The sequence below is a fragment of the Oncorhynchus kisutch genome, linkage group LG8 (genome assembly GCF_002021735.2).
Source record: "Oncorhynchus kisutch isolate 150728-3 linkage group LG8, Okis_V2, whole genome shotgun sequence".
Taxonomy (NCBI): domain Eukaryota; kingdom Metazoa; phylum Chordata; class Actinopteri; order Salmoniformes; family Salmonidae; genus Oncorhynchus; species Oncorhynchus kisutch.
In genome coordinates, this window is record NC_034181.2 from 35,527,378 (window position 1) to 35,549,357 (window position 21,980).

Here is a 21,980-nt window from a genome sequence, read left to right on the forward strand (position 1 = left end):
GGGGGGGGGGGGGGGGGGGGTGTTAGATGTGTGTTAATCTCCACTCACACTGGTGCATTGAGAGGGTTGTGTGCTGGAGTCAGGACCAGAACAGGGCAGACACGTTAGTGTCGATGCTGTAGAGCCACAGCACCAGCGGCAGGGTGATGCCCACAAAGGGCCAGGAGATGCCCTCCGTGCATGCAGAGGGGGACCAGCCTTTGCCGGATGACTTATACTCTGGCTGGTTACCGGGTTCCAGGTAGTTCCTGGCCACGAACTTAAGCAGCTCATCAAGCAGGATGACGGGCAGGGAGATCTTCAACACCACCAGCCACTGGGTCAGGTCCAGAGGGGTGATCTGAAAAATGACCTGGAGAGGTGGAGGAAGAGGCATGAAAAGAGTGAGAATGGGGCAGCTAGAGAATGACCTGGGTTGAGAGGTTGATAGGAGTAAAGCTGACTTACAGGCAGTGGCTCCACATAGAGGATGAGGAAGTGGAGGGACATGGAGAGGCAGATGGCCCCCAGCAGCCAGATGTTCTCCCAGGGGGGCATCCGCAGCAGGGACTGGTTCTCTGACAGGCTGTGGATAGAGAGGTTGAAGGTCACATTAAGATATTTTTTAGGGTCCACATACAGTACTCTATATTCCATTCTTGTAATTAGAAAGTTGTAGCTGTCCTCCACTGAATGCTAATTATTCTTTGAGGATGAAAGAATGCTCCGCTGACTACAGGGGACCCACCTGTTAAGGGCATTGCACATCTCAATGGTGACAAGCACAGACAGGGCCATGGTCATGGGGTAGGGGGACTCAAACACATGACACTCCAGGTCGGCGAAGTCAGGGTTGTCAGGGGAACACTGCAGGAAGTGGCTCTGTGTGGGGAGGAGTCAGACAGACACGAGGGACTTAGGCAGGGAGGTACAACACCACACAGACAGTAACGCTGACCTCTAGGAGCTAGTCTTACCAGCTGGTACAGGGAGATCCTAGGGCCGTCCTCAGCGGCCACGAACCACCAGGTAGCAGCTCCCACTGTGGCAGCTCCCACATAGCCTGAGGACAGAGACGTAGAATGAGTTGACTGACTGTGGGACAGACTGGTTCTCTGACTAGGGGGTGGGGGCAGAGGAGTGCACAATAACACTATACGGCAGGGTATGCCAGTAGTAGCAAGCTTGACCTTAAGATGGAGCTATTTGAGACAAAAAATGGAAATAAAGCACAGTCCTAACAGTCCTAATAACTCACATCCGATGGCCAGGTATCTGAAGAAGAGCCATCCGGAGATGAGGGGCTCCTTGGCGCTGCGGGGGGGCTTGTTCATGATGTCCAGGTCGGGGGGGTTGAAGCCCAGTGCAGTGGCAGGGAGACCGTCTGTCACCAGGTTGACCCACAGCAGCTGAACTGGGATCAGAGCCTCAGGGAAGCCCAGAGCAGCCGTCAGGAAGATACTGCCCGCACAGAGAAACATTGTTAACACCACTAGCACCACTACAAAGACCTCAGTGCCAGGAGGAGGTACGTCAAACAGCTGACTCACCAGACGACCTCTCCCACGTTGGAGGAGATGAGGTAGCGGATGAACTGCTTCATGTTGTTGTAGATGGCCCTGCCCTCCTCCACAGCCGCCACGATGGAAGAGAAGTTGTCATCGGCCAGGACCATCTCAGAGGCTGACTTGGCCACGGCAGTGCCAGACCCCATGGCGATGCCAATCTCTGCCTTCTTCAAGGCAGGGGCATCGTTCACTCCGTCACCAGTCTGTGTGGGAGAAAACAGAGATACTTAAGGATGGATAGGAGGCTACATGACAACAGCAATACAATAGATATACAAGCCTTACAGGTACAGTAAGGATAAGGATGGGGGATGTGGGCGGGGGGGTTCATTGTACCATGGCCGTGATCTCATCCATGCCCTGCAAGAACTCAACGATCTTGGACTTGTGGGAGGGCTCGACACGGGCGAAACAGCGGGCGTTGGTCACGGCATCACGCTGTGCCTGGGGAGACAGGTCGTCAAACTCGCGGCCTGTGAACGCCATTTTGTCCACGTCGTCCTCCTCGCTCAGGATGCCGATACGGCGGCAGATGGCCACGGCAGTGCCCTTGTTGTCGCCGGTGATCATGATGACTCGGATGCCGGCCAGGCGGCACAACTTGATGGAGGCAGCTACCTCTGTCCTGGGAGGGTCCAGCATGCCAACGCAGCCCACAAAGGTCAAGCCAGACTGAGCAGAGAAACACACACACAAACACGATCAGGGCTGTCATCAGGGTTCCTACTCAACGTCCAACCGTTATACTAGATATGATAGTAATAGCATCTGTAAGTCAGATATAATCTACTTTATGCAACAGTGGTGATGAGTAACCCTCACCTCGTAACCAGCGAAACGGGCACAATCGACCAGCACCATATCCTCCTTCCTGGGTGGGGCGTCCCGGGTAGCCAGAGCCAGGCAGCGCAGGGTGTCACGCCCCGTTCCGTACTCTCGGATTGTAGACATTATCCTCTCCTTGATGCCTGGGGTCATGGCAACCTTGTTGGTGCCCACCCTGACATGGGTACATCTGTCAATAACACCCTCTGGGGCACCCTGTGGGGTAAGAACGAATTTGAGGTTGAAACACTGATTCAAACACGGGCGACTCAAAAACACTTGGTTCAAAGTGAGTCAAGCATAGGAGTGTTGCTAAAAGCTGGTGATACCTTGACAAACATCTTTCCGAGGGAGGAGCGGGCCTTGTTGGCGGTGCAGTACACAGACATGGACTTCCTGTCTCTGGAGAACTCCAGGGTGAACTCCTTCTTCATCAGCTGCGTGATCACCTAATAGAAGACACGCAGACTCACGACTCAGAAAACCTGCTCACAAACCAGCGGTGACGTTTCACACCATTCAACGGTTGTGGTTAGTGGGCTTACAGAGTTGCAGGCATTGGCCCTGTCGATCTTGGACAGGCCTTGGATGTCGGTGTCAAACGCATTCATCTTTTCCACCAGGCAGGTGAGGGCCGTCTCTGTGGCCTCGCCAACCTTCTCATACACACCTTTGGCCTGATGACACAAACATAAACATTAGTCACTTCTACTCCACGTCCCATGATGAGCCATATGAAGGAGAAAGGCATTCAGGCGAGCGCACGGACCTCATTATAGTCCAGAGAGGAGTCATTGCACAGAGCACAGATGGTGGCAATCTCCACTAGACCATCGTACGCAGAGGACTTCACTAGTCTGCCATCCTGGTACCTGGAGGGAGACACAAAGGACAGGGCCGGACACAAGAGGAAACGTTGGAGGGAGTTTAACAATAAACGTAACTAGAAGTAAATCAATAATTGTAGCATGAATGCATTAGCATTAAGAGTGTATTTGGTCCTCACACTTCTCCCTCGGGGGCGTAAGTAGAGCCAGTGATGGTGAACTCGTTCAGAGAGCAGCTGTTCCCCTCGGCCTTGTCAAGGATGAACATCTGGAGACCCCGACACAGTACAGACAAGACAAGGTTAGGCCTAATCATCTCACACCAATGTATGGTTACAACATTACATTAGAGGCTGTTTCTTAACTGACACTGTAGATGGCAGCAGATGGACAACATAATAGCAGAGTGGACTGCAGCAAGTCAGCAACACAGAGTCTGTGAGGGCTGTAGACCACCCTATACTGTGTGTGGTTGGCTCTTCTATCCTAGTGGGGGACCTAAAATCCCCGAAAGTAAAACAAGGAAAATTCTCCCTTGTGAGGGCATTTCCCACATCCCCATGAGGACAAAGGCTATTTTAAGTTTAGGGGTTAGGTTTAGGGTTACAATTAGGTTTAGAATTTGGGTTAGGGAAAATAGATTTGGATTTAGAAAATGTAGGTCCCACGAGGATAGAAGAACATAACGTGTGTGTGTGTGTGTATACACACTCTCTGGGCTGCAGGGATTTAGATGCCCTCTCTGGCTGTGTGTGGGGGTTATGGTAGGAGTGTAGCAGTGAGCACTGGTTGTTTGGTTTAGTCAATACTACATAAGTAAAATAGTGGAGGCCGTCTGTCAGGGAGCCTGAATAAAGAGAAGAGAGTGCTGGAGCCCAGAGGGCTGGGCCTTTTCCCTCAGGAAGAACAGGACTGGTCCAAACCTAAGAGTAGGCACATGCACACAAACACTGTCACAGCCAGTCAGCTGGGACACCACCACAGCAGTCTCAGTCAGAGATAAAAGGAAGGAAGAGTGATGGTAATCAGTCATGTCCTTTCCAGACGGAGGCCACACTTCAAAGAGCCTTGCTGGCGTCAGATGATTAGGGAAAAAATGACATTCTCTTTCGCTGGATACATTATGCTTCTGTTACTGTGAATTCAACACAAACAATTTTGTGAAGACTTCCACGCATCACTGACCGAGATGAAATGGGAGATGGTTGCTGGGCAGTTACCTGAAGAAGGCTTGGCTCAGTTTCGGCTCCTAGCCTCTACCTCAAAGATCTTAAAGGGATACTGCGAGATTCTGGTATTTAAGCTCTTGATATCCTAGTAGCAATGCCTGTACCTGTAGACTTCCAGTCATTGCGCTAAAGCTAGTTAGCAGTAGTTTCTCGAGTCAATGCTAACTTCCTTCATCCTGCACACAGAGACATCAAAATGATGTCCATAAGTTCATCTGACTATAGGTAAGTAAATTAAAATGCCAGAATCTCGCAGTATCCCTTTAACCTACTGGATAGGGGAAAGCAATGTGGAGGAAGTTTGGCATATTACTGCCAAACTACTGGCATATTAACATGATGCGCTGCTTAAACAGATGTCCTCCTCACTTATGTAATGTAAACAATGAGATAAGCACATGATGACTAGTAGTTACTAGTGCATTAAGGCAAAAATTGCATCATCCATTCTAATAATCTCAGTCTGCGCCAGAGGAGAAGGGAAATGACTAGAGAGGGAAAAACATTCAAATAAGACCATAGAGACCCATTGGAATGCTAGATCAAAATAGATGTATTCTGGGAAATAAATAGCCGCTGGCCGATAGAGTCACTCATCCAGAAAAGAAAATCATGTTTTAAAGGAGTGCAGTCAGCGGTTCCATACAAAGTTCTGTGCATATTCAACAAAAAGAGAATAAACATGCTCAATGAATAATTCAATGTCTCACTGCTCTGGGACAGAGAATGTAAGTGTGTTGGAGAGCCACTCAGAAAGAGGGAGGGAGGGAGGGAGGGGCTGGATGCTTTGCAGAGCTGTGACGCAAGGTCAGTTATGCAACAGCACCGCGGCTGATCAGTCACCCCCACGGCTGAATGTAGATCACAGCCGCAGCACGTCGCTGCCTCACCACCTCTGTTACACAGCTCACTCTTGATTCCCCACGACAAAGAGCCTTCTGCTTACACCATCTCAAACCCAATCACAGCAAGGTAATGCGACAGAGCCATTTCAGAGGCAGACCTCTCTGTTCAGTCAGTGTGTAAAGCAAGATAAAGAAAACAACCAGACTCACCCTGCAGACAGACATCTGATTGGTCGTGAGGGTGCCAGTCTTGTCGGAGCAGATGACAGAGGTGCAGCCCAGGGTCTCCACAGAGGGAAGGCTGCGGACGATGGCGTTCTTCTTGGCCATGCGGCGGGTGCCCAGGGCCAGGCAGGTGGTGATGACAGCGGGCAGACCCTCGGGGATGGCGGCCACAGCCAGGGCCACGGCAATCTTAAAGTAGTAGACGGCGCCGCGGATCCAGGAGCCTCCGTGGACGGGGTCGTTGAAGTGGCCGATGTTGATCATCCACACAGCGATGCAGATCAGGGAGATTACCTTGGACAGCTGCTCCCCGAACTCATCCAGTTTCTGCTGCAGGGGGGTCTTCTCCTGCTCAGTGGCTGCCATCTCGTCACGGATCTTACCAATCTCAGTGTTCACGCCCGTAGCCACCACCACACCAATAGCCTTGCCAGACGAGATGTTGGTGCCCTGAAAACACACGGGTGGAACATTATGGCCACACAGTCCTGCACATGCTTGAGGAGAGCAGACTAAATGGAAACTCAAACTCTATATTCACAAACCAAAATAACATAGCAGGAACTGCATTTGTAAGTACATTTGATATTGAGTGATAGTGGAATAATTTGTGCCCAAATGTTAAAGATCCATGCATCAGACCTTCAACTTGAAACAAATAACTGAAGGAGAAGCTCAAACTACTAGCTGATAGTGGAGAGTTCAATCATCATACAGCCACTAGAAGGAGCAGTAAGGCATGAAGAGTGTTTCTTACAGAGAAGAGCATGTTCTTCTTGTCCTGGTTGACAGCTCGGGGGTCAGGCACTGGGTCGGTGTGCTTGATGACAGAGACGGACTCGCCTGGAATCAAAGCGGAGAGCAGTGCAGATCACATATCACACTGATATCCCTTTGTCGGTGTCCATCGCCTCAGGGAAAAACTACATCAACTTCAATCATAGACTCCCACGCCACAATCAATGTGTAACATTCCTCGCTCTGAATGCTTGTGCACATGATGCAGGGCAAAGCCTCTAATCATATGGATCAAGAGGAAATCAACCCTTGCTATTAACCCAGTTCAGAGGTGAACTCAGTTCGTTCATTCATTCATTCAGGCTCGACATTAACGCTGATTAGGGCTCTACACTGACTTTAAAACCTTTTTTTACAAGGAGCAGGTCTGTGCCTAAGTTGATAAATCTAGGCGCACACAAAGAAATTAAGGAGCACAAAATATATTTGAGGTTATAAAGCTAGAATCCTTGCATTTTTCTAGGCACACTGGTGCTCCAAAATAAAAATTCCAGAAAGCACAAATTATTTAGGCAACTAAAATGGTCGCACTGTAGAGCCCTGTTGTCTTGTCCAGGACAAGTAAAAAATTATCACAATATCAAACGATTACTCTGATCAGAGGCCAACATTGGAAAAATCAAATCTATTTTTCATGTACATAAATTAAAAAAGCCTACTTGCATATTGGCTACAGCCTCATGTCCAAACAGATGTGGACATGAGGGAGGCGGCATAAAATGTAGCCAAACTTGAATGACACTTTTAATTACATAAATATACGTTAAATACCAGTCATGTTTGACAAATATCATTTTTCATTTGTAATTTAGCAGACTCTGTAATCCAGAGCGACATAAGTGAGTGCATTCATTCTCGTACTGGTCCGCAGTGGGAAACGAACCCACAACTCTGGCGTTGCAAGCGCCATGCTCTACCAACTGAGCCACATGGGACCAATAATGAAGGGTAATTAACATGAACATCTAAAGACTTGATTCTGTAGACCTACTCAAAGCACAGCGCCTGTTGCGCACCGCACATCACCCACCTTGAATCTCACCGAAGGTGGTCAGCATTTTGAAACTAATTAACAAACGTAGTTGTTTAAAACCTGGATGTTTAATGTCATTTTATGAAGCATGTATTTTTTTCTAAGTAGCCTAGCCAAAATACGACCATTGAAATGTTGAGAGGATTATTTTAAAACCTTTAATGACATTGAAACCAGCATTTTTCTCATGTTCTATTGGTTTTCAAATCAACGTTCTTTCATTGTCCAGCAGCCAAAGGAATAATCCTATTCATATTAGCATCCATGCTAGTTGATGATTCTTTAGAACTCCCGTCTTAATTTCTAAAAGATATTTTCATCAAGGTACGTTAGAGAACAGGGGTTTCCGCTAATTGCATTTTGGAACATTCGCGCATAGCTTTCAGCCATGTGCGCATTGTTGAGTTTAAAATATGAAGAAATACAACTATCACATTTTTAAGCTAAATCGGTCTGATCCGTTGAGTCAGCCACATTGCCTTCTTAAATGTTTTAATGTGCAGCGGTTGTATGAATTTGGGATCTGTCATCCCATAACTGTCCGTTTGAACCGTATAGATTTTTTTTATTGTCCCAGGAAGGAATTATTTTTATAACGGCATAAAATATATTTGGTTGTAACTGTCATTTTGCAATATTTTATAAGCTACCAAGGGTGGCCAACCATCCTCCAGGAGAGCCTTAAAAAGGGGAGTATAGCGTACATGTTTGCCTGGTAAAAAAAAAAAAGATAATTCTATTTTGTAAAGTGGCATCCTTGCGTCATACAACGATGTGAAAATTGTCTTACAGACCAAGTGACTTATCTGTCCTACTTGTTCAATGGACAAGTGGCAAAAAAAGTGAATGTCAAGCCCCTTGTCATGATATTAAATGAACAATGCATGTCTTTCATTTGGATAAGCTAAAGTAAAACATTTGTTGTGCTGTGCTGAGCAGTTGGGCTGCCAGTGTACCGAGTGTAGAACAGCTTTGCAAACTGTCAGACCAGCAAAGAGACATTTACTTTAGAGACGCGAGTCATCTATCAAACAAAGTTTTGAATAACAAACTCTAAAGGAATAAAACTTTAGAGTTTGCCTATGTGGAATGAATGCAAATAAACCTGTGGCAGAGGACAATCAAGAGCAAGTCATACAGTATGCTTGCACGCTCAGAGTAGCTACTGCTATCAGTAAAGCCAGCTGTAGAACACCTGGAATGAGCATCTGTCAAAATCTATTTTTACTAGAGAAGTACAGTATCCTAAGTTGGTTCAGTATAGGCAGGGTTGCCAGATCTAGATAACGTTTCCAGATCAAATGACCACTTAAAACCTGCCCAAAAAGCCTGAAAACTACCTTCAAAATGTTTTCACAGTAAGAGAGTAGTTGTCACATTTATACAATAAACCCTTTATCGAGCCAATTAAGGAATAGACGGAACATGTAATAACATTAGAAGCTGAATTCGGTTTTAATCAAAATAATAACTCTTGCAAGCTATGACATAATAAAGGAATTTGAATATGTCGCAAGAGAAAATCATTTGCCCTTAAACTCACCTGATCATTTCCATCAATGGATGTCGGTTTAACTAGTTTGACTGCTATGATTAAGCAACAAGGCATGAGGGCAGTATTGTATATGGCCAATATACCACGGCTAACGGCTGTTCTTATTAATAACCTCTTGAAACTAAGGGGCACTATTTTTATTTTTGGAAAAATAACGTTCCCAAAGTAAACCGCCTATTTCTCAGGACCAGTTGCTAGAATATGCATATAATTGACAGTTTAGGATAGAAAACACTCTAAAGTTTCAAAAACTGTAAAAATATTGTCTGTGAGTATAACATAACTGATATTGCAGGCGAAAGCCTAAGAAAAATCCAATCAGGAAGTGACTCATGTTTTGAAATTGTTGTATTCCTATGCACCCCTATTGGCCATTGAAAGGGATATCAACCAGATTCCTTTTTCTACATATTCCCGAAGGTGTCTACAGCATTTTGACGTAGTTTCACGCCTTTATGTTGAAGAATGAGCGTAAACGACTACATTGCATAAGTGGCCAGCTGAGGGCTCTCAGAGTGAGTCTTGCGTAAAAGACAGGGGTAGTCATTTTTCCTCTCGCTCCTACTGAAAAGCCAATTGTCCCGGTTGATATATTATCGAGATATTTGAAAAGCACCTTGAGGATTGATTATAAAAAACGTTTGCCATGTTTCTGTCGATATTATGGATATCATTTGGAATTTTGTTCTGCGTTGTCGTGACCTCTATTTCCGGTGGATTTCTCAACATAACGTGACCAAAAAACTGAGGTATTTTGGGTATAAAAATAATCTTTATGGAACAAAAGGAACATTTGCTGTCTAACTGGGAGTCTCGTGAGTGAAAACATCCGAAGCTCAAAGGTAAATGGTTAATTTGATTGCTTTTCTGATTTGTGACCAAGCTTCCTGCTGCTAGCTAGACATAATGCTATGCTAGGCTATCGATAAACTTACACAAATGCTTGTCTTGCTTTGGCTGTAAAGCATAATTTCAAAATCTGAGATGACAGGGTGATTTAACAAAAGGCTAAGCTGTGCTTCACTATATTTCACTTGTGATTTCATGAAAATGAATTGTAATATTTTTTGACCGTTGCGCTATGCTAATTAGTGTAGTTGATGACAATTCTCCCGGATCCGGGATGGGTAGTTCCAAGATTTTTTTATTTTTTTATTTATCCGTTATTTTACCAGGTAAGTTGACTGAGAACACATTCTCATTTGCAGCAACGACCTGGGGAATAGTCACAGGGGAGAGGAGGGGGATGAATGAGCCAATTGTAAACTGGGGATTATTAGGTGACCGTGATGGTTTGATGGCCAGATTGGGAATTTAGCCAGGACACCGGGGTTAACACCCCTACTCTTACGACAAGTGCCATGGGATCTTTAATGACCGCAGAGATTAAGGTGTGCCTGGATACAGCAGTTAGCCGTGGTATATTGGCCATAAACCACAAATCCATGGGGTGCCTTATTGCTATTATAAACTGGTTACCAACGTAATTAGAGCAGTAAAAATAAAAATGTTGTCATACCCGTGGTATATGGTCTGATATACCACAGCTTTCAGCCAATCAGCATTCAGGGCTCAAACCAAGTTTAAAATGATAAATAAATCACTTGCGTGGATGTGCATAACTATAGATAAATAAGACAGGAGAGTTTAAGTGATGAAAATTGGACAGAGGGTCTCAAAATCTCTGAGTAAGAAAGACATGGACGAAAAAGAAAAAAAAACGAATGTTAGGCTATTTTCTGGCAATTGTGCCATCATTATGTGCCAGATGTTAAGACTACAAATCGTTATAAATGGCCTATTTGTGAGATTGACTTGCTCCCAGCTGTGCCCTGGATACCATATGTGAATTGATTGCCCCCCATCTATCTTCAGATTTCGTTCTGCTAGGTGACCTAAACTGGGATATGCTTAACACCCCGGACGTCCTACAATCTAAGCTAGATGCCCTCAATCCCACAAATTATCAAGGAACCCACCAGGTACAACTCTAAATCCGTAAACATGGGCACCCTCATAGATATTATCCTGACCAACTTGCCCTCCAAATACACCTCTACTGTTTTCAATCAGGATCTCAGCGATCACTGCCTCATTGCCTTGCATCCGTTATGGGTCCGCGGTCAAACGACCTGTCAAACTCTCCCGAAAACACTTCTGCGGACAGGTCTTTCTAATCGACCTGGCCCGGGTATCCTGGAAGGATATTGACCGTCAGTAGAGGATGCCTGGTTGTTCTTTAAAAATAATTTCCTCACCATCTTAAATAAGTATGTCCCTTTCAAAAAATGTAGAACTAAGAACAGATATAGACCTTGGTTCACTCCAGACATGACTGTTCTCGACCAGCACAAAAACATCCTGTGGCGTACTGCACTAGCATCGAATATAGAAGGGCTATATAAATACATTTGATTTGATTCTATTGTTATTGACTGTACTGTGCCATGTGTTGTTGTTTTTGTCGCACTGCTTTGCTTTATCTTGGCCAGGTCGCAGTTGTAAATGAGAACATGTTCTCAACTGGCCTACCTGGTTAAATAAAGGTTAAATAAAAATAAATAAATAAAAGGCATAGGCTACAGACTTAAATCTGGGTTTATGATTAATTCAACTTTGCCATGGTTTGGTTGAATAAATACAGGTAGCCTATAGCCCCTGATAGGCCTACATATCATTTCAGATAGTCTACAGTAGTCTACAGTAGCCTAGGCAAGAAGTAAACTGAACTACTTAGCAGCTTGCTTAGTTCAAATTAACAGACTCATTTATTAAACAAGAATAAGCGAGTAGATTTCAAGATAAGTGTTTCCCAATAGCCTGCTGGAATAGGCTACTGAGGAGGAGGGTCATAATTTCAATCACTGAATTAAATAACATGTATATGATCTGAATATGCTTGTCAACAACAGCCAGTGTTTATTTGTTTGGCCTAATCTGACCACGGTTACCATCAATCTAATGCATTCTAACAACTGATCTGCAATTGCAATAGAGCTTTGATAACTTCCAATTGAATTAACTAAACTCGGCCCTTAATAATCGCACAGTAACAAAAAGGCTACAACAAACTGAAGTGATTGGCTATTTAATAAATCAGTTTGCCAGCTCCAGGTAGACTACACAAGTGGCACAAATTGATTTGCAATGACTCCAGTGATTGCCATTTCAACATATTTTCTGTATCAAATGGTAGCCATATAAATTAAGAGGTTAATTGATGGCCAGAGGTAAATGTATAATTTCCACATTTAATGTCAGTTTCATTAAAAAGAACCACGCAAGGGAGTTCCATAACTGAGAACTGAGCATGCGTAAAACACTTTGCTTGATACCGTTTTCTATAAGCAAAGTCCACATTATAATGGAGTTTAAACCACATCCCAGATAATTTATGTAATACGCTCTAGTGCGCCCAAAGTCATTATCCAGTGCTTTGTCTCCATTATGTATTGATGTGCATCAGCTCTAGCCTGTTAATATGTTTCATGGAAAAAGGGTTGGAGAAAAATAGGTGTTTCTATAATGATAATCTAAAAACAGTTGTCACAACATGACGCACATTCTGCTATGGCTCCTCTCATTCATGTGACTCAGCCAATAGTGGACTACGCTGCGGTGCTCCCCCCCCCCCCCCCCTCACTCACTCAGCAACAGCCTGCCTCGTTGCCAGCAGCAAGTCACAGTGAAATATATATCTATATTTTTAAAGAGAAATGCCACGGCGGCCCAGGTGCGATTTAGAAATAACCCAAAAACCCGCAACCAACACATTTTCACCCGCAACATCATTTTCAAAGTAGCCCAATTCGGCAGGAAAACCGTGGACATGGCAACCCTGAGTATAGGATAAACAGTGCAGCAAACAGCCGTGTGTCTTACCGGTCAGGATAGACTGGTCTACTCTCAGGGTTGTAGATTTGATGGAAGAGAGACGGATGTCTGCAGGAACCTTGTCTCCAACTAGGGGGGGAAAGAAGACAGACACACACAGAGAGAATAAGAGAAACAGATTACAATGTCATAGACAGACAATGATGCATTGCAAATCAGCATAAAGTGGACACATGATACCTCACATGACCTCCATAACATCTGCCTATGATGTCAACTCATTGTAGCACAAAACAGACACAATATAGTTACAGGTCTCTCAAGACAAACTGGTTATGCATGTGCAAAGCCATAAACAAGTTTAAGCCTATGCTGTAAGCAGAACATTATGAAGAAAACCACCCTATACAGAGTGCTTAGACTAATGGACCTTGAAGACTACCAAGCTGTTCACTGAAATATAGATGCAATTTATTCAGTATCACTGTTAACTGACAGACTATAGCTCATTTCAAGATTGGTTGCTGGGCCACACGAAGGCAGAGGAAGGGTACTGGGCTTCTATCGCTGTAGGGGAGAAAGGAGCACCAGAGCAGGAAGAGGAAATGGAGGACTGGTGAGCCTTAAAAGGCCGGTCCCTAAGAAAGAACCCAATTTGGACCACATCTGAGTTGTGGTGACCCGATTCAGCAACCTATTAGTGCATAAATGCTGGGAGATGGGGAAAACACTCGTTTAAAGCACGGTTCTTCTTTCAGTTTCAACGTGCAGAGCAGTTCTACATAAAACATGTCAATTTGCTCTTACAGATATGGGCCCGGTTTCCCAAAAGCATCTTAAGGCTAAGTAGGTAGTTACAACTTTTATAGGAGCATCGTTAAACCTCCGAGCTGTTTCCCAAAACCATCGTCACCAAAGCAGGACTTGAAAACGCTTGTTATTTACCGACTGCCTCAGACCACTCATGGAACAGCTAAGTGAGTCGTTAGATGCGTTTTTCCCTACCGTGTCACTTTATACACAGAAGATCTCTGCTAAACATAGAATCAAGATGTTTATCCGTCTCTCTGCGACTGCTGATGACTTCGTTGTGAAGTTGACTGCAAATACAAAGTTCCCAATGTCTTTGCAATTGTTACAAACAAGCAAAGGGTAAAAAGGACACATAAAATTAAACACAGAATGACTGCATTAAATGATATACCGTGTAGGCTATAGGCCTATATATATTTATGTTCAATTAATTGACTTCTAATTTGCAATTTGTACCCTACTGTCCAATTTTTTCCTCAATATATTTTATGATATACCAAATCTTGATTTAATGCATTATTATAGAGTAAGCGTTAGAATAAGCCGCCACAATATTTGCACCCATAGGTGATAAAATCTCTAGGAGCTGATCCGCCATCACTATTGTGGAACAATTATAATGCTAAAGTAAAATTTGAATGGAGGAAGCTGATCCGAGAGTAGCACTGGCTTTCTTTCAATCCCATCAGCAGACCAGCTCCAACGACGTACTAATTGATCATTCTCTCTGCGTGGTGTTCTGGGAAACGCATGTTAAATCGTCGGCCCTCGTAGATGCCAAAGTTATATTGCTATCGGGAAACCGGGCCCTGGAACCTCCACATAGTATTACATTTATTCCACTAACCAGGCTGGCCTGTCAAAATGAATTCCCCTAATAAAAATACCTCCACACAATGTGCATCTGTAGAGATGCAGAGAGAGAGAGAGAGAGACACCGAGAGAGAGAGAGAGACACACCGAGAAAGAGAGAGAGAGAGAGACACACCGAGAGAGAGAGAGAGAGAGAGAGAGAGACACACCGAGAGAGAGAGAGAGAGAGAGACACACCGAGAGAGAGAGAGAGAGAGACAGACACACCGAGAGAGAGAGAGAGAGAGACAGACAGACACACCGAGAGAGAGAGAGAGAGAGAGAGAGAGACAGACACACCGAGAGAGAGAGAGAGAGAGAGACAGACACACCGAGAGAGAGAGAGAGAGAGAGAGAGACAGACAGACAGACAGACAGACAGACAGACACACCGAGAGAGAGAGAGAGAGAGACAGACACACCGAGAGAGAGAGAGAGAGAGACAGACACACCGAGAGAGAGAGAGAGAGAGACAGACACACCGAGAGAGAGAGAGAGAGAGAGACAGACACACCGAGAGAGAGAGAGAGAGAGACAGACACACCGAGAGAGAGAGAGAGAGAGAGACAGACAGACAGACAGACAGACAGACAGACAGACAGACAGACAGACAGACGGACAGACGGGACAGACGGGACAGACAGACAGACAGACAGACAGACAGACAGACAGACAGACAGACAGACAGAGACAGACAGACAGAGAGAGAGAGAGGACTCACCCCGGTGTGCAGTTGGGTACGTGTGTCAGGCCATATTAATACAGACACTGGTGCCAGGAGTTCTGTACCACCAGTGGCCATGGGCCAATCGTGTGAGACAGCTTTTCTCCGATATAATTGTGTAGAGCTCAATCGCATATTTCAACTGTCTAATGTGGAACAATTTGTTTCACTCCTGATTAGGTCAGGCAACCTACCTCACAGAGGGAAGTATAAAATTGTATCAAAATGTTATTTGTGCCGAATACAACAGGTGTAGACTTACCGTGAAATGCTTACATACGAGCCCTTGCCCAATAATGCAGAGTTAAAAGGTAAGAACATTTAGTTAAATGAAAAAAGGAAATAGTAACAATAATGAGGCTATATACAAGGAGCACCGGTACGACGTAGTTGCGATACAGTCAAATGTACATGTAGGTTTTAACTAACGTTAGTTGTCTGACTTTATTAGCCAGCTAATGTTTAACACCATAAACTCAATTATTTGATCAGTTAAATTGGATAATGTTGCTCAACATTTCTCTGGCTAGCTAACAGAGAATTCTATCCAGCTAGCAAGATACTTATTGTGCCACACTTAATTCCCTCACCTCAAACTATCCAAATTAGAAGTTGACCGATTAATCGGAATGGCCGATTAATTAGGGCCGATTTCAAGTTGTTTTCATAACAATCGGAAATCTATATTTTTGGACGCTGCTTTTTTTTTCACACCTTTATTTAACTAGGCAAGTCAGTTAAGAACACATTCTTATTTACAATGACGGCCTAGGAACGGTGGGCTAACTGCATTGTTCAGGGGCAGAACGACAGATTTTTACCTTGTCAGCTCAGGGATTCAATCTTGCAACCTTACGGTTTAGTCCAACGCTCTAACCACCTGCCTCACGAGGAGCCTGCCTGTTACGCGAATGCAGTAAGACGCAAAGGTAAGTTGCTAGCTTGCATTAAACTTATCTTATAAAAAACAAAATCAATCAATCATAATCACTAGTTATAACTACACATGGTTGATGATATTACTAGTTTATCTAGCGTGTCCTGCGTTGCATATAATCGATGCAGTGCACATTCGCAAAAAAGGACTGTCGTTGCTCCAACATGTACCTAACCATAAACTTCAATGCCTTTCTTAAAATCAATACACAGAAGTATATATTTTTAAACCTTCATATTTAGCTAAAAGAAATCCAGGTTAGCAGGCAATATTAACCAGGTGAAATTGTGTCACTTCTCTTGCGTTCATTGCACGCAGAGTCAGGGTATATGCAACAGTTTGGGCCGCCTGGCTCATTGCGAACTAATTTGCCAGAATTGTACGTAATTATGACATAACATTGAAGGTTGTGCAATGTAACAGGAATATTTAGACTTATGGATGCCACCCATTAGATAAAATACGGAACGGTTCCGTATTTCTCTGAAAGAATAAACGTTTTGTTTTCGAGATTATAGTTTTCGGATTCTACCATATTAATGACCAAAGGTTCGTATTTCCGTGTGTTATTATGTCATAATTAAGTCTATGATTTGATAGAGCAGTCTGACTGAGCGATGGTAGGCACCAGCAGGCTCGTAAGCATTCATTCAAACAGCACTTTTGTGCGTTTTGCCAGCAGCTCTTCGCAATGCTTCAAACATTGCGCTGTTTTTGATTTCAAGCCTATCAACTCCCGAGATTAGGATGGTGTAACCGATGTGAATTGGCTAGCTAGTTAGCGGGGTGCGCGCCATTAGCGTTTCAAACGTCACTCGCTCTGAGACTTGGAGTAGTTGTTCCCCTTGCTCTGCATGGGTAACGATGCTTCGAGTGTGGCTGTTGTCGATGTGTTCCTGGTTCGAGCCCAGGTAGCGGCGAGGAGAGGGATGGAAGCTATACTGTTACACTGGCAATACTAAAGTGCCTATAAGAACATCCAATAGTCAAAGGTATCTGAAATACAAATGGTATAGAGATAAATAGTCCTATAATAACTACAACCTAAAACTTCTTACCTGGGAATATTGAAGACTCATGTTAAAAGGAACCACCAGCTTTCATATGTTCTCATGTTCTGAGCAAGGAACTTAAACGTTAGCCTTCTTACATGGCACATATTGCACTTTTACTTTCTTCTCCAACACTTTGTTTTTGCATAATTTAAACCAAATTGAACATGTTTCATTATCTATTTGAGGCTAAATTGATTTTATTGATGTATTATATTAAGTTAAAATAAGTGTTCATTCAGTATTGTTGTAATTGTCATTATTACAAATAATTTTTACATTTTTATATATATATATATATATTTTTTAAATCGGCCGATTAATCGGTATCAGCTTTTTTTGGTCCTCCAATAATCGATATCGGTTTTGAAAAATCATCATCGGTCAACCTCTAATCCATATGCCAGTTGTTTTTCGGTTACAGCTCATGAAGTACGCTTCATCACCTTCTCACCCCCGTCTCCGTGGTCAGGCTTCTCACCTACCTCTTCGTTATCGTTCAGGGGACGCGCCAGCTACCCTTTCACACTCTCTCTGTATTTCCATAGCGCTCGCTGACGCTGTAACTAGCACATTGGTTGTGTCTCCTCTCTTCAGTCACGTGCTGCATTCTGTTATGTGAACGATTGGCTGAGCCTTGGATACAGCCCGAATTTCTCCAAATGCGCATCACTCGTTCACTTACAGCCAGTAGTGATCCAAAGCCCCCCCCCCTGCCCAAAGTTGTCATTGGATCTTCACGAATCACGTAGATCACCCATTTTGGATTCAAAACGGCGAACTTCGCCGAAAGGTGACTTCTTTGCATCCCTGAAAAGTGACTAGGCAACCAGGATAGATAATAAAACAGAGTAGCAGCAGGGTATGTGAAGAGTGTGAAACTGTGTCTGTGTATCTTTGTGTGTGTGTGTGTGTGTGTGTGTGTGTGTGTGTGTGTGTGAGAGAGCGTATTGTGGCGTACCGTGGACAAGCCACAAGGGGGAGACTCGTCGAGGCCTGGTGGTGACAGACATTCTACATCATGCGGTGGTGGCTCCCTCTGCTGGACATGCCAAGTCTCGACGGGTCCTCCGGCCAGGACTAATTGGGGCTGATTGCTCACCAGCCGTACGGGGCCCATAAAGCTGCCAGGAGTGAGGCACACGGGAGGGTTGGAGGTAGTGAGAGGTTGCTACCGAACAGAGGTCCTCAGGTTCTGCTAGAACCAAGGGGCTTGGTGTTCTACCCCAGAAGAAGCCGGGTTATTTTTCTTTATTGTTTTAAATAAACACCCTTGAAACTGAGGTAACACACTTGTCTGATCTGTGTAAACATTTTGATCAAACCCCCTGGTCTGCCACAAGTGGTGGAGAATGCGGGCAAGTCTGAAAACATGGTCAGACCAGGGTTGACGTTTACGCAGTATCAGCACGGAGGAGTTGATAGCGCAGTTCGTTCGGGCCCAACAGGACATTCAGGAACGAACGCTGGAAGAACAGCGTCTACAGAATGTCCAACAGCTGGAGGATGTCAGGAAGCTGCGAGGAGAAACACAGACCGAATCGCATCCCAATCGGTTTTTAAATCAAGCTAACTGAGGATGATGATATCGAGACCTACCTCCACACGTTCGAATGGACAGCACTCCGTGAAGGTTGGCCCAAGGCGTATTATGATCAACACCAAACAGGCGGCTAAATACGACTGTTTCAAGTGGGAGGTACTCAGCCGCTACAGGTACAGCCTGACCCTTTGGTCCCAACTGGAGGTTCTTGGCAGAAGCTTCCCCCCCGAGCCCAAGTGAGTGAACTACTGCGCATCACCAGAGCATGGCTCCTAACCGATGTAGCCACCTTCCCCATTATCAACAAAGTGGTCATGGATCGCTTCTTACAGGTGCTACCTCACGACATGAAGAGGGCGGCAAGCCTACGCATGCCCCAAACCTCGGGAGGACCTCTTGGGAGCCGTGGAGACGCACCAGAATACAGAGGCCCTACTGAAGAGGACGTAGGCCGAGTCCAGGAGCCGTCGGAGGGAACGGAAGGACAATCCCACTACCGTACTTGCCAATCTGACAGTCAGCTGGGCTAAAGGACTGCAGACCCACAGGGAGACCGCCAGGCGAGAGTCAACCCACCACCGACAACCCCAGGTGGATGAAGACCAAAGGTGATGTTTTGAGTGTGGCACCCTGCATGGAATTGCCCGGGTCGAGAGGAGTCGATGCCATCAGGGGGGCCTGGAGACGAGTCGGGCCACACAGTAAACTGTCATCTCCTGTTGGGCCCACAGCGAACCACCTACACCCATGGGCCCCGGTGAAAGTTGACAGTCATGACACCCACACTCCGGGAGTGTGGTAACACTCATACAAGCACGCCTGCAGGCCCATCTGACCAGGCATGGTGAGGAGATGTCTATCTCTTGTGCCCACAGTGGCTCCAAGCGGTATTCGACCGGGCAGACCACCATCATGACGCCACAAGAGAGCTGCCAGATGGTGGTGGGTGCCGTACCAGAGTTTCTGGTACCCCTCCTCGTGGAACAAGATTGTCCGCAGCACAAGCTGGTAAAAAAGGAGTATGAGCCCATGCTCCCCCTCCTTGATTTCGAGGGACCCCTGAGACACCTTCCCTAAGCCCCCCGAGGGGGACAGTTCAGGACCTCCCAGTGGGAGGATCCGAACTTGAAAGCCGCTGCAGCCCAAGTGATAGTGGTGGATGGCCAGCTTCTTCTGGGGTTGAATGACCGGCAATACCCCCATTTCCAAATCGAAAATAACCTGTTGTATCAGGTATCGCACGAACAGGGAGAACTTCGAGAGGTGCTGTTGCTGTCCCACCGGTACGTCGGGAGCCATTCTTTAGCTAGCCCACACCCTTTTGTTGGGGGCGCACCTGAGAATGGAGAAGATCCGGTAACGGATTTCCGCCTGGGTTGAGGCGGGCCGTGGAAGACTATTGCCGTAGCTACCCAGAGTGTCAAATCACCGCTCCAAAAACAAACGGTACGAAAGAGGCCATACCAGATCTCCAAGGCCTGAAGGAAGGCCGTGAAGCAGGAGGTGGAGGCTATGCTGAGGATGGGAGTCATCGAAGGAGTCCCAAAGTGCAGCACTATCATGTTGGTGCCCAAACCGTACGGTAGTCTGCGTTTCTGCAATGACATCTAGGGGGTGAACAACATCAGTTTGTTTGACGCCTACCCCATGACGAGGGTGGATAAGTTCATTGACCGGTTGGGAAAGGCACAGTACATCAGCACCCTGGACCTGACCAGGTACCCTTGGAAGCCTCCACCCGGGAGAAGACAGCATTCTTGACACAGGACGGGTTATACCAATACCGGGTCTCCCCATTCGTTCTCCATGGAGCCCTGCCCACGTTTCAGCGCCTGATGGACTTAGTCCTCCGACCCCACCAACAGTACGCAGTGGCCTATTTGGATGACATCATCCACAGCCAAGGTTGGGAAGCGCTGACGTGCCTCCAGGTGGTACTGGATGCGCTCAGGAAAGCCGGGTTGACAGAAAATCCCAAGAAAGGCAAGCTGGGGTTCGAGGAGGTGGAGTTCCTGGGGTATTTGATTGGACAGGGGGAATGTTATGCCCCAGGAGAGGAAGGTCCAGGCGGTTCGTGACTGGCCCGTTCCCCACACCAAGACAAAGGTCAAGTCCTTCCTGAGGCTGGTGGGATACTATCACTGGGTTTATCCAATGTTGCAGCTATAGCCTCCCCCTTACCGATCTGACCAGAGCCCACCTTCCAAAAACAGTGAAGTGGTTGGATGAGGCCAAAGTGGCATTCAGGCGCCTGAAAGAAGCCCTGTGCTCCCATCCGATTCTCGTGACGCTCGATTTCCAGGTACCGATGGTCGTGCAGACGGATGCCTACGACACAGAACTAGGGTCTGTCCTGTCCCAGGTACACAATGGCGAGGAACACTCCATTATGTACATAAGCCAGATGTTGAGTAAAGTACTCGATTGTCGAGTGTCTAACGGAAAAGTGGGCATTAGACACTTAAGTAGTACCTGTTGGGCACCCACCTCACCCTTGTCCCAGACCATGCTCCCCTGTTCTGGATAGCCAGGGGAAAGGAGACGAACGATCGAGTCACCTGGTGGTTCTTGTCCCTTCAACACTTTTCTTTTTCTGTTGTGCACAGGTCAGGTGTGAAGCATGGGAACGCGGATGCCCTATCAAGAAGGGAGATGTACATCGCACTGACGACCGGAAGGGGCGTACCGCAGACCAGCCACTAGGGGGAGACTCGAGGCCTGGTGGTGACAGACCTTCTACATCACGCTGCGGTGGCTCCCTCTGCTGGACGTGCCAGGTCTCGTCGGGGCCTCCGGCCAGGACTAATTGGGGATGATTGCTCACCAGCCGTAAGGGGCCCATAAAGCTGCCAGGAGGGCAGCACACGGAGGGTTGGAGGTAGTGATAGGTTGCTACCAGACAGACGTCCTCATGTTCTGCTAGAACCGAGGGGCTTGGCGTTCTACCCCAGAGGAAACCGGGTTATTTTTCTTTGTTTTAAATAAACACCCTTGAAACTGTGTGAATATTCAGAGTAGCACATTTTTATTAACTATTAAGCAGTCTTGTGTCTTGGCGGTAGCAGAGAAAACAGTCTGACTTGGGTGGCTAGTGTCTGACTATTTTTAGGGCCTTCCTCAGAATTTTTTTATTTTTTATCATCAACCTCACTTGGTCTATTCAGACAAAGGCAAACTGTTACAGAATAATATCTAAAAGGCCAAAGAAAGATGCATTTGGGAAGAGTTTTAATATACAATCTGATGCCAAACTGAACAGAAAGAAAACATGACCAATCAAATGTTTCCCCTTCAGCCATGAAGTATAACGGCCACATCCTAAGGGTTGTGTAATACTTCCT

General features: G+C 45.8%; 1 protein-coding gene and 1 long non-coding RNA gene across 3 annotated transcripts in view; one reads left to right on the forward strand and one right to left on the reverse strand.

Annotated features, from left to right (window-relative positions):
- LOC109895781 (sarcoplasmic/endoplasmic reticulum calcium ATPase 2) overlaps window positions 1–21,980 on the reverse strand; it is a 47,186-nt gene that overhangs the window by 2,803 nt on the left and 22,403 nt on the right. The window contains exons 6-20 of one of the 2 annotated variants that reach the window (XM_020489766.2): window positions 12,767–12,847; window positions 6,256–6,341; window positions 5,484–5,948; window positions 3,379–3,467; window positions 3,142–3,244; window positions 2,918–3,049; window positions 2,702–2,821; window positions 2,370–2,588; window positions 1,884–2,219; window positions 1,530–1,750; window positions 1,238–1,440; window positions 957–1,042; window positions 728–861; window positions 448–565; window positions 232–352 (exon numbers count right to left, since the gene is read on the reverse strand). In XM_020489766.2, coding sequence (XP_020345355.1) covers window positions 232–352; window positions 448–565; window positions 728–861; window positions 957–1,042; window positions 1,238–1,440; window positions 1,530–1,750; window positions 1,884–2,219; window positions 2,370–2,588; window positions 2,702–2,821; window positions 2,918–3,049; window positions 3,142–3,244; window positions 3,379–3,467; window positions 5,484–5,948; window positions 6,256–6,341; window positions 12,767–12,847 — 2,514 coding nt within the window. Of the gene's footprint in view, window positions 1–48; window positions 353–447; window positions 566–727; window positions 862–956; window positions 1,043–1,237; window positions 1,441–1,529; window positions 1,751–1,883; window positions 2,220–2,369; window positions 2,589–2,701; window positions 2,822–2,917; window positions 3,050–3,141; window positions 3,245–3,378; window positions 3,468–5,483; window positions 5,949–6,255; window positions 6,342–12,766; window positions 12,848–21,980 lie in introns of both variants that reach the window. The other variant, XM_020489765.2, reaches the window with a different exon arrangement.
- Window positions 18,237–21,640, forward strand: LOC116374838 (uncharacterized). Its single transcript, XR_004210796.1, has 2 exons — window positions 18,237–21,001; window positions 21,246–21,640. It is a non-coding gene; the product is annotated as an uncharacterized LOC116374838 (long non-coding RNA).